The 12183-nt window shown below is 45.4% G+C and overlaps 1 protein-coding gene across 2 annotated transcripts in view; it reads left to right on the forward strand.

The window, feature by feature from the left end:
* TRPM3 (transient receptor potential cation channel subfamily M member 3) overlaps positions 1-12183 on the forward strand; it is a 190146-nt gene that overhangs the window by 89326 nt on the left and 88637 nt on the right. For both annotated transcript variants that reach the window (XM_084628736.1, XM_084628737.1), the window contains exon 7: positions 4275-4347. In XM_084628736.1, the coding sequence (XP_084484862.1) occupies positions 4275-4347 (73 nt within the window). The remainder of the gene's footprint in view (positions 1-4274; positions 4348-12183) is intronic.

Raw genomic sequence — 12183 nt, forward strand, 5'->3', positions numbered from 1 at the left:
TGTTTTGCTCTTTATGTAGAGAAAAACAAGGATGCAGCAAGGGGACTATGCATAGAGCTAGACTCAGCAATCATCCAGGTGCACATTACTACTGTACTATTTTGCAGCACTATTTTGCAGCATGTTAGTGCCACCCATTGTAGGAAATGGGGAGGCTTTGCTCCTGTTTCCAGGTGTCAGATAGGATTTGGTCCAGAAACTCTTAACTGCATTATTGGGCAGCCCTCCTCGTAAGGTGTTTTTCTCAAATAGGCTATTTGCTTTTGTGAAGACAAGAAAAAATGATTTAAAAAGAGAAAACAAACCCTCATTCACTTAACAAAGGCTTGTGCTGTGATTGTAACTTGCACTTGTTCTCTAGCCTCAACCTAGTTCCCGGAAGAGTCATGGCATGTTAATAAACAGTATCAGCATTTCCAGAAGATGGAAACAGCCAGCAGCAACAACAAAAGACAGCAAAAATCATTTTTTCTTAAAAAGAACTCAGGTTAACAGAGACTCAAACAGCCACCTACAAATGAAAATAATGTGGCTCAATCTAGAGGGAAAATGGAGATTTTTTTTTCTCTTTCTACCAGAAAAATAACATGATTTTTCAGGGCCAAAAGAAACAATTGAGTAGATAAAACAGAAGTTCTCTCTAATACAGTTTCAGCCATGCTTGGAAGAATGGAAAACTGTTTAAAGATGAGGTTCAAGCCAGGTCAGCATAATGTGAACTCCTGAGTCTAGACTAGTAATTTGCTTTTTCCAGTTAGCAGATGAATGGCAATACCAGACTGTATAATACTATAAATCTTTCCCTTTTTTCCTCTTAACAAATTAAAAATAATGCAGTCTCAAGTACAGGCACATAGTACTTTCTTGAAATATAATTTAATATATATTTATTTCATTTAGCTCTGTAAGTAAATGCTTTAGAACAGTGGTTCCCAAACTAGGGGCGCTGCTTGTTCAGGGAAAGCCCCTGGAGGGCCGGGCCAGTTTGTTTACCTGCCACATCTGCAGGTTCGGCCGATCGCAGCTCACTGGCCGCGGTTCACTGCTCCAGGCCAATGGGGGCTGCGGGAAGGGCGGCCAGCACGTCCCTCGGCCTGCACCACTTCCCGCAGCCCCCATTGACCGAGAATGGCAAACCACAGCCACTGGAAGCTGCAATCGGCCGAACCTGTGGGCGTGGCAGGCAAACTGGCCTGGCCCTCCAGGAGCTTTCCCTGAACAAGCAGCGCCCCTAGTTTGGGAACCACTGCTTTAGAATGTATGTTTCCTGTTTTTAGGGATGTTCGATTGCTCTCTCTTCATTCTGGTAGGACAGAATTCAAGGCTATTTGTTTTCTGTAGTAGGCTTTAAAAAAGAAAAGGCAAAGGGTAAAATCATCATAAGCCTAAGCGCCATTGAAAGGGAAAGATACGAAGACTCTTAAATCACTTTAAGCCCTTTTGATAATTTTACCCTAAAACTTTGCTAGCACCATTTCTGAGGAACTAGTAAACATTTTGGTAAGAGTTTTGGTCAGCACCAGGAAAGTTGTCAGATGGTAACTCTTAACAGGTTAATTGACAGGTCTCCATTAGACTGGTCATGCAAAACAAGCAAAAGCCACAACAGTATCATGGGGAAGTGTGTGCTCCTCAAATGACCTTTACATGCGGTTGCTCTTTAATAACATTTGACAGGTCTTTTAAAGACGATTCCTAGTCAATGGCCTGTTTCAGAAAGGTGCTCAACAAGAGTAACTCAGATTTATTTCAGTCTGTGTTATAGGGGCTTTGCACCTCTCAGGCTCAGTGAGAGTTTTGCCTGAGTAAGGATTTCAGGATTTGGCCCTACATGCTCATCCCTGTGAGTGTGGGAATTGATGTACATCTAAACAATCCATAGCCCTGCAAAGCATATGTAAAAATCCCTAATTTATGACTACTCTCTCTTCACAGCCACTCTAAACAAATATAAACCTGGAAACAACAGTGCAGTTCATCTTTGACAACCTCATCCTTTATCTCTGAGAAGGTGAAAACAGCCCTTAGTCATGGGTATTAGGGCAACTCCTGATTCCCACCCAGGCATGCCTCCCTTACCTCTCACCTCCCTGTCTTTTCCAGGAATTATTTTGTGTGGCTTCGTTATCCTTTTTGTTGTATCTCTGAGAGAGGTGATAAAAAACAAAGGAGTGACAGGTGCAGATGTATTCCAAATAAAAGCTGACAGGAACATGCAGCCCTGTTCTTTAATTAACAGCCTAAGAATTACAGCAGCTCAACAGAAATCACACTACAGCAGGGTACAAAAGTCATCTGTGCTACTGACAGTTTTTCACATATTGCTGGTCTATTTTTCAATATAAATGTATAAAATATTGCTCCAAACCAAAAGCTTTTTTCTTCAAACCTATAATTATTACCTCAGGAAAAATTTAATCTGAAGCCACCTGGTTTGATGACGACAAACCGCTGACATTGGTTTAAAAAAAGTCGTCTTGGTTCTGTAATGACTCTACACATAGTAGCCCAGCTTTCTGACATTTAATTCCGTCAGAGTCACAACTATTCAAACGTTATCCTTTGGCCACTTTAAAACAAATGGTCAGCAAGGACAGACCTGAGTTTAAACACTTCTTAAGACACCCATCAAAGGACATAATTGTTGTCAATTTGGCAAAAGTAGTTGGGAATTCAGGACTGGAATAACAGAAGTGAGATGCATAGACAGAACTGCTTGAGGAAGCTTTCACAGTGTCTGCCCACAATACAGCCCTATTTTAACTCCTCTCTTTATATGAGAGCAATAGTCACTCTCAAGAATTAAGAGGCAAATTTATACCACTAGCTTTCATATTGTAGGCACTGAACCTAGAGCTACACAGATGCATAAGAGATTTCAGGATCAATTATCGCAGTTAGCAAGAGCCCACAGTTAAATTTGGACTGTTTATTAGGGACCCTTAACAGGGGGTGAGCTATCAGGAACTGTCATGGGAGTTGTCAGTGAGCTGTAACAGGGAGACAAGGTGACACTGAGGCTATGTCTACACTACACAGCTTTTAGCAACATGGCTGTGTCATTACAGCTGTGCCGCTAAAAGTCATGCAGTGTAGCCGCTGTTTATTGGCTCTCCTGCCGACAAAAAACTTCCACCCCCTACAAACGCATTTGCAGCGCTTTCCTGCTGACAACGCAGCAAAACTTTTTGTCTTTTGCGGGGAAGGGGTTTTAACACCTCTGACAGACAACAGTTTTGTTGTTCAGTGTAGATAGGGAAGAGAGGGAGAGGTTGAGAGATTTAGTTTGGATCAGTGTCGCAACACAATATGGACCCTTCAAGGGAACTGAGTGATGACAAATGAACAGCTTTTTGGAGGAGGTACCCAATGTCAGTTGCTACAGGGGATTGGAAAAAGTTGACATAAAACTGATGCTATGACATCTAATGTGTTAGTAGATAAATGGCACACAAGATGAAGTGCTTGTTGCTGCTCTTACCACAACTGGCGGAGGGGGGAGCGTTTTACTTTTCCTAGCAAGGAGAGAGCAAGAGAGTTTACATTTGTAAATGTTTAACCCAAGTCTTAACTAGGACTTAATTGGCCTAAAAGAAGGGTCCAGCTCTATCACTATTCAGTGATGGAATTGCATTAGTTCATTACAAGATATTAATGCCTCGTCACCAGCAGCCATTCAGTCTCATATCCACTTGAGAAGTTTCCATATTTTATGGCTGGGATAGTGAAAGCACATGACCAAGCCTACCTCAGAACTCATTCTAAATCTTATTTGTGCTTTATAATGTGTAATCTGGAGTATATGTAACTAATTTGCTGCAGTCTGAAATCATGGTGCTGAGTAGGATTGTGGTTTGAATGGTAAACATCAAGGGTCATTCTCCATCAATTCTGTCCTCTGCTGATAAGCCTACTGGACCAAATTCATCCCTGATTAACTCCAGTTCAGTAATAAATTTGACAAATCTAATTTGAATTTAACAGAAGGATATAATTTCCTCCTTAATTTTGGCCCTGTAGTTCTTGCTCAAAAGATTCTGGCTAGGTTCTGCTGTATGGTCATTAATGCCATTTACTGTGGTGAATTATATGGCACAGAAATCCTATTCGTGTTAATGCCATCTAATATACTTACTGCTGTAGGACTATGGTTAGATAATCACTTTGCAGCCATAGTGGTCTTTTGAGATCAAATGTTGCTGCACTGATTTAATTTCTATGTGAGCAAAAACTGAACAAGTTTCTGACAGTGGCATTGTCTTCTAAAATTACAGATTACAGTATTTCGAATGGGATCAGAAGGACACCAGGACATTGATTTAGCTATCCTGACAGCATTACTAAAAGGTAATAGAGTTTCACTGCACAGTGAGTCCATGAAAAATCCAAATGGTTTAACTCTGTCTCTGATGTACTGCAACCCTGCATTTATTGACAGCGTATAAAGTATCTAAATGGTAAATTACAGGAGGAAACAATAAGTACTTGATGCTTCAACTATTTCTCAGACTGCACAATCCAATGCATGCATTAACATTTAAAAACATCCCATTTCTTCTCCTTCATTCCTTAATTTTAACCAACAGTACTGTGTCAGAAGAAACATCAGTGTGCAAGGAAACAGAGACCTAAAGAAACTTAGGGTATGTCTACACTTCGAAATTAGGTCGAATTTATAGAAGTCGGTTTCGTAGAAAGCGTTTTTATACAGTCGATTGTGTGTGTCCCCACACAAATGCTCTAAGTGCATGTAGTCGGCGGAGTGTGTCCACAGTACCGAGGCAACCATTGACTTCCGGAGCGTTGCACTGTGGGTAGCTATCCCGCAGTCTCTGATACCCATTTGAATTCTGGGTAGAAATCCCAGTGCCTGATGGGGCTAAAACATTGTCGCGGGTGGTTCTGGGTACATATCGTCAGGCCCCCCTTCCCTCCCTCCTTCCGTGAAAGCAAGGGCAGACAATCATTTTGCGCCCCTTTTCTTGAGTTACCTGTGCAGACGCCATACCACGGCAAGCATGGAGCCTGCTCAGCTAACCGTCACCGTATGTCTCCTGGGTGCTGGCAGATGCGGCACTGTATTGCTACACAGCAGCAGTTTATTGCCTTTTGGCAGCAGACAGTGCAGTATGACTGATAGCCGTTGTCAACATAGTCCAAGGTGCTCTTTTAACCGACCTCGATGAGGTCAGGGGCACCTGGGCAAACATGGGAGTGACTCAGCCAGGTCATTTCCCCTTTAAGTTTCATCTCATGGCGATTGAGTCCTACTGCCAGTGCACTGTCTTTTAATCAGCAGCCAGCAGAAGACGGTGGCCAGCAGTCATACTGCACCATCTTCTGCCGAGCACCCAGGAGATGATGATGGCTAGCGGTCATACTGCACAGTCTGCTGCCAGCAAGATGTATAAAGATAGATGAAGTGGCTCAAAACAAGAAATAGACCAGATTTGTTTTGTATTCATTTTCTCCTCCCTCCCTCCGTGAAATCAATGGCCTGCTAAACCCAGTTTTGAGTTCTATCCTTGAGGGAGCCATTCTGTTTCTCGCAAAGCTACCCCCTTTGTTGATTTTAATTCCCTGTAAGCCAACCCGTAAGCCATGTCATCAGTTGCTCCTCCCTCCATCAGGGCAACTGCAGACAATCGTTCCGTGCCTTTTTTCTGTGCAGACGCCATGCCACGGCAAGCATGGAGCCCGCTCAGATCACTTTGGCAATTAGGAGCACATTAAACGCCACACGCATTATCCAGCAGTATATGCAGCACCAGAACCTGGCAAAGCGAAACCGGGCGAGTAGGCAACGTCAGCACAATGATGAGAGTGATGAGGACATGGACACAGACTTCTCACAAAGCATGGGCCCTGGCAATGCGGGCATCATGGTGCTAATGGGGCAGGTTCATGTGGTGGAATGCTGATTCTGGGCTTGGGAAGCAAGCACAGACTGGTGGGACCGCATAGTGTTGCAGGTCTGGGACGATTCCCAGTGGCTGCAAAACTTTCGCATGCGTAAGGGCACTTTCATGGAACCTTGTGACTTGCTTTCCCTTGCCCTAAGGCGCATGAATACCAAGATGAGAGCAGCCCTCGCAGTTGAGAAGCGAGTGGCAATAGCCCTGTGGAAGCTTGCAATGCCAGACAGCTACCGGTCAGTCGGGAGTCAATTTGGAGTGGGCAAATCTACTGTGGGGGCTGCTGTGATGCAAGTAGCCAACGCAATCAAAGATCTGCTGATATCAAGGGTAGTGACCCTGGGAAATGTGCAGGTCATAGTGGATGGCTTTGCTGCAATGGAATTCCCTAACTGTGGTGGGGCCATAGACAGAACCCATATCCCTATCTCAGCACCGGAGCACCAAGCTGGCGAGTACATAAATGCAAGGGGTACTTTTCAATAGTGCTGCAAGCACTGGTGGATCACAAGGGACATTTCACCAACATCAACGTGGGATGGCCGGGAAAGGTACATGACGCTCGCATCTTCAGGAACTCTGGTCTGTTTCAAAAGCTGCAGGAAGGGACTTTATTCCCAGACCAGAAAATAACCGCTGGGGATGTTGAAATGCCTATATGTATCCTTGGGGACCCAGCCTACCCCTTAATGCCATGGCTCATGAAGCCGTACACAGGCAGCCTGGACAGTAGTCAGGAGCTGTTCAACGACAGGCTGAGCAAGTGCAGAATGGTGGTAGAATGTGCATTTGGACGTTTAAAGGCGCGCTGGTGCAGTTTACTGACTCACTTAGACCTCAGCGAAACCAATATTCCCACTGTTATTACTGCTTGCTGTGTGCTCCACAATATCTGTGAGAGTAAGGGGGAGACGTTTATGGCGGGGTGGGAGGTTGAGGCAAATCGCCTGGCTGCTGGTTATGTGCAGTCAGACACCAGGGCAGTTAGAAGAGCACAGGAGGGCACGGTGCGCATCAGAGAAGCTTTGAAAACCAGTTTCATGACTGGCCAGGCTACGGTGTGAAAGTTCTGTTTGTTTCTCCTTGATGAAACCCCCCGCCCCTTGGTTCACTCTACTTCCCTGTAAGCTAACCACCCTCTCCTCCTCCCTTCGATCACCGCTTGCAGAGGCAATAAAGTCATTGTTGCTTCACATTCATGCATTCTTTATTAATTCATCACACAAATAGGGGGATAACTGCCAAGGTAGCGCAGGAGGGGTGGGGGAGAAGGGAAGGACAAGGCCACACAGCACTTTAAAAGTTTAAAACTTTAAAACTTATTGAATGCCAGCCTTCTATTGCTTGGGCAATCCTCTGGGGTGGAGTGGCTGGGTGGCCGGATGCCCCCCCACCGCGTTCTTGGGCGTCTGGGTGAGGAGGCTACGGAACTTGGGGAGGAGGGCGGTTGGTTACACAGGGGCTGTAGCGGCGGTCTGTGCTCCTGCTGCCTTTCCTGCCGCTCAACCATACGCTGGAGCATATTAGTTTGATCCTCCAGCAGCCTCAGCATTGAATCCTGCCTCCTCTCATCACGCTGCCACCACCTTTCAGCTTCAGCCCTGTCTTCAGCCCGCCACTTACTCTCTTCAGCCCACCACCTCTCCTTCTGGTCACTTTGTGCTTTCCTGCACTCTGACATTGTCCGCCTCCACGCATTCGTCTGTGCTCTGTCAGTGTGGGAGGACAGCATGAGCTCAGAGAACATTTCATTGCGAGTGCGGTTTTTTTGCCTTCTAATCTTCGCTAGCCTCTGGGAAGGAGAAGATCCTGTGATCCTTGAAACACATGCAGCTGGTAGAGGAAAAAAAAGGGACAGTGGTATTTAAAAAGACACATTTTATAGAACAATGGGTACACTCTTTCAGGGTAAACCTTGCTGTTAACATTACATACATAGCACATGTGCTTTCATTACAAAGTCGCATTTTGCCTCCCCCAGCGCGTGGCTAGCCCCTCCCCCCTCCCCATGGCTAACAGCAGGGAACATTTCTGTTCAGCCACAGGCAAACAGCCCAGCAGGAATGGGCACCTCTGAATGTCCCCTTAAGAAAAGCACCCTATTTCAACCAGGTGACCATGAATGATATCACTCTCCTGAGGATAACACAGAGAGATAAAGAACGGATGTTGTTTGAACGCCAGCAAACATACACTGCAATGCTTTGTTCTACAGTGATTCCCAAGTACGTGCTACTGGCCTGGAGTGGTAAAGTGTCCTACCAGGGTGGATGGAATAAGGCTGCCCTCCCCAGAAACCTTTTGCAAAGGCTTTGGGAGTACATCCAAGAGAGCCGCAAATGCCAGAGCAAATTAATCATTAAACATGCTTGCTTTTAAACCATGTATAGTATTTAAAAGGGTACATCACCAGAGGTCCCTTCTCTGCCTGTCAGGTCCAGGAGGCAGCCTTGGATGGGTTCGGGGGGTACTGGGTCCAGGGTGAGAAACCGTTCCAGGCTGTCGGGAAAACCGGTTTCTCCGCTTGCTTGCTGTGAGCTATCTACAACCTCATCATCATCATCTTCCTCATCCCCAAAACCTGCTTCCGTGTTGCCTCCGTCTCCATTGAAGGAGTCAAACAATATAGCTGCGGTAGTGGTGGCTGAACCCCCTAAAATGGCATGCACCTCATCATAGAAGCGGCATGTTTTGGGTTCTGACCCGGAGTGGCCGTTCGCCTCTCTGGTTTTCTGGTAGACTTGCCTCAGCTCCTTAAGTTTCACGCGGCACTGCTTTGGGTCCCTGTTATGGCCTCTGTCCTTCATGCCCTGGGAAATTTTGACAAATGTTTTGGCATTTCGAAAACTGGAACGTAGTTCTGATATCACGGATTCCTCTCCCCATACAGCGATCAGATCCCGTACCTCCCGTTTGGTCCATGCTGGAGCTCTTTTGCGATTCTGGGACTCCATCATGGTCACCTCTGCTGATGAGCTCTGCATGGTCACCTGCAGCTTGCCACGCTGGCCAAACAGGAAATTGAAATTCAAAAGTTCGCAGGCCTTTTCTGTCTACCTGGCCAGTGCATCTGAGTTGAGAGTGCTGTCCAGAGCGGTCACAATGGAGCACTCTGGGATAGCTCCTGGAGGCCAATACCGTCTAATTGCATCCACAGTACCCCAAATTCGACCCGGCAAGGCTGATTTCAGCGCTAATCCCCTTGTCGGGGGTGGAGTAAGGAAATCGATTTTAAGAGTCCTTTAAGTTGAAAAAAAGGGCTTCGTCGTGTGGATGGGTGCAGGGTTAAATCGATCTAACACTGCTAAATTCAACCTAAACTCGTAGTGTAGACCAGGACTTAAAGAGAGACTATTTAAGGTCACTTACAATGCAGGCATTTCCATGGTCTGTAAAACATACTTGATAATTTGTCTCAATTTATAATGGTCTGTTGTAAATTAGTGTTTGTAATTCATTCTTAAACAATAGCTGATTGGCCCAAAAAAAAGTAGACCCAAACAATTTTAACAAAAAAGAATTTGTGGTGCATTGTTATACAATTATAGGTGAGATGTACTGTATGGTTGTGTATGCTTCTTTATTATATTATGATGAATCACCAAGTAATTCATCAAATGACATAGTCATAGAATCATAGAATATCAGGGTTGGAAGGGACCCCAGAAGGTCATCTAGTCCAACCCCCTGCTCAAAGCAGGACCAATTCCCAGTTAAATCATCCCAGCCAGGGCTTTGTCAAGCCTGACCTTAAAAACCTCTAAGGAAGGAGATTCTACCACCTCCCTAGGTAACGCATTCCAGTGTTTCACCACCCTCTTAGTGAAAAAGTTTTTCCTAATATCCAATCTAAACCTCCCCCACTGCAACTTGAGACCATTACTCCTCGTTCTGTCATCTGCTACCATTGAGAACAGTCTAGAGCCATCCTCTTTGGAACCCCCTTTCAGGTAGTTGAAAGCAGCTATCAAATCCCCCCTCATTCTTCTCTTCTGCAGGCTAAACAATCCCAGCTCCCTCAGCCTCTCCTCATAAGTCATGTGTTCCAGTCCCCTAATCATTTTTGTTGCCCTTCGCTGGACTCTCTCCAATTTATCCACATCCTTCTTGAAGTGTGGGGCCCAAAACTGGACACAGTACTCCAGATGAGGCCTCACCAATGTCGAATAGAGGGGGACGATCACGTCCCTCGATCTGCTCGCTATGCCCCTACTTATACATCCCAAAATGCCATTGGCCTTCTTGGCAACAAGGGCACACTGCTGACTCATATCCAGCTTCTCGTCCACTGTCACCCCTAGGTCCTTTTCCGCAGAACTGCTGCCTAGCCATTCGGTCCCTAGTCTGTAGCTGTGCATTGGGTTCTTCCGTCCTAAGGGCAGGACCCTGCACTTATCCTTATTGAACCTCATCAGATTTCTTTTGGCCCAATCCTCCAATTTGTCTAGGTCTTTCTGTATCCTATCCCTCCCCTCCAGCGTATCTACCACTCCTCCCAGTTTAGTATCATCCGCAAATTTGCTGAGAGTGCAATCCACACCATCCTCCAGATCATTTATGAAGATATTGAACAAAATCGGCCCCAGGACCGACCCTTGGGGTACTCCACTTGATACCGGCTGCCAACTAGATATGGAGCCATTGATCACTACCCGTTGAGCCCGACAATCTAGCCAGCTTTCTACCCACCTTGTAGTGCATTCATCCAGCCCATACTTCCTTAACTTGCTGACAAGAATACTGTGGGAGACCGTGTCAAAAGCTTTGCTAAAGTCAAGAAACAATACATCCACTGCTTTCCCTTCATCCACAGAACTAGTAATCTCATCATAAAAGGCGATTAGATTAGTCAGGCATGACCTTCCCTTGGTGAATCCATGCTGGCTGTTCCTGATCACTTTCCTCTCATGCAAGTGCTTCAGGATTGATTCTTTGAGGACCTGCTCCATGATTTTTCCAGGGACTGAAGTGAGGTTGACTGGCCTGTAGTTCCCAGGATCCTCCTTCTTCCCTTTTTTAAAGATTGGCACTACATTAGTCTCTCTATCAAAAGTTGTCAAAGATCAGTCTGCAAGCAGCCATCTGTCTTTTGTGTGTGTTATTCATGCACTCTGGGGAACCAGCAGAATGATGGACTGGATGACATGCTATAATACAGTGGTGACCCTTAAAATCTTACCGGTTACTTTAGATAACAGTCAGTGTTAAGGGTACATAGCCATAGTATTTGCAGTATTCAGAGTCTTCCTTATAATTAAGGCTAAGATTTTGTCAAGGTTATTTTTAGCAAAAGTCACAGACAGATCACAGGCAATAAACAAATACTCATGGAAGCCGTGACTTGTGTGTGTCTTTTGCTGCTGCGGCTCCATGGTTTACCCCACCACCATGGTGGCTGGGAGCTGCAGGGTTCTCTTCCCCCTCTCCCCCCTGCAAGGCTGTCTCCAGTCGCTGGAACCCTGAGTAGGGCCCCCTGAGGAGCCTGTCTGTCCCTGGACCCCCACCCCTGCAGGGGGACCCCTGTTGCTGAAACAAAAACCCTGCTGGGGCCCTGCTGACTGCCAGCTCTGGTCCCGCAGCGCCAGGGGCTAAAGCAGAAAATGTCAGGGAGGTCTCTGGAAGTTACGGATTCAGTGACCTCTGTGACATAACCGTAGCCTTACTTATAATTTAGTAGCAAGGAGTACAAGTGGATACTACAAATAAAGGTAACCTCATATGCTTATCTTAGGTAAAATTGGGAATATTTTAAGAAGAAACTACTCTACATCTTTATCTCTAACTTTGGTGATCTTCTGAAGGGAAATAAGATACAGCAGGGAGATACTGGGCTAGATTCTTAGTGGAATTACTCCCAACTGAGACAAGTGTAAGTGAGATCTGGGCTACTTATATAGGTAAAGATCATGTACTTGGAAAACTCCACAATTTGCTTAATCTGTCTGTAGCCCCATAATAATCTAAGTCTGTTCTTCTATTCAGTAATCTTAAAAGATTGCATTATGACAAATCAGCTTTTTATTTGCTTTTAAAATCTTTTCACATTTTGATTTACTTTGGATCCATTCTTACAGACTGTCATAAATATAAAGGGAAGGGTAACCACCTTTCTGTATACAGTGCTATAAAATCCCTCCTGGCCGGAGGCAAAACCCTTTCACCTGTAAAGGGTTAAGAAGCTAAGGTAACCTTGCTGACACCTGATCCAAAATGACCGATAAGGGGACAAGATACTTTCAAATCTGGAGTGGGGGGGAGGGGACGAAGG

This window comes from Lepidochelys olivacea (assembly GCF_965140295.1).
Source record: "Lepidochelys olivacea isolate rLepOli2 genome assembly, chromosome: 5".
Taxonomy (NCBI): domain Eukaryota; kingdom Metazoa; phylum Chordata; order Testudines; family Cheloniidae; genus Lepidochelys; species Lepidochelys olivacea.